Source organism: Salvelinus sp. IW2-2015, unplaced genomic scaffold (assembly GCF_002910315.2).
Source record: "Salvelinus sp. IW2-2015 unplaced genomic scaffold, ASM291031v2 Un_scaffold3708, whole genome shotgun sequence".
Lineage (NCBI taxonomy): Eukaryota > Metazoa > Chordata > Actinopteri > Salmoniformes > Salmonidae > Salvelinus > Salvelinus sp. IW2-2015.
Window position 1 is genome coordinate 142,210 of NW_019944985.1, and position 525 is coordinate 142,734.

At 41.7% G+C, this 525-nt stretch overlaps 1 protein-coding gene across 1 annotated transcript in view; it reads left to right on the plus strand.

Moving 5' to 3' along the window:
• The first annotated feature begins 466 nt into the window (after window positions 1–466).
• The window catches only part of LOC112076368 (B-cell receptor CD22-like), a 10,929-nt gene continuing 10,870 nt past the window's right edge, over window positions 467–525 (plus strand). Inside the window, exon 1 of the mRNA XM_070441286.1 lies at window positions 467–516. Within this exon, the coding sequence (XP_070297387.1) occupies window positions 467–516 (50 nt within the window). The remainder of the gene's footprint in view (window positions 517–525) is intronic.

A 525-nucleotide genomic window follows, 5' to 3' on the forward strand; every position in this document is an offset into this window, starting at 1 on the left:
AGATTTACAGATCAGACTGGAGGATGGAGATATACTGGCAATCCTGGAGTCACTCTGTCTGTCACKGGTACAGTTACATTCAATATAGTTAAACTGTTGAATTCCATTTACTTCAGGAACATTGTCTTGGTTTGTATTTATGTCTGTATAACATAGGATTTCTTCCATCTTTGTATTAGAGTGTTAAATCAGTGACAAAGGGATTTACAGTGATATTGTTTWTTCTCCAGGTCTTCAGGTGAAGGTGACTGGTGGACATCAGGATAAGACACTGACCTGTATCACCACCTGTACTCTGACTGACAACCCCACCTACATCTGGTACAAGAACGGACAACATCTAGATGAGAGCACCTCCCTCCAGTACAAAGACCCAGTCTCGAGTAACTATGAAGACAGCTACTCCTGTGCTGTAAAAGGCCATGAGGATCTCCACTCTCCTGCAGTGTGTGAGTGTGAATCTAATATGGAATCTAATACAGAATCTATACATAATGTTTGTACTACGTCCTGTGGGTCTCACTG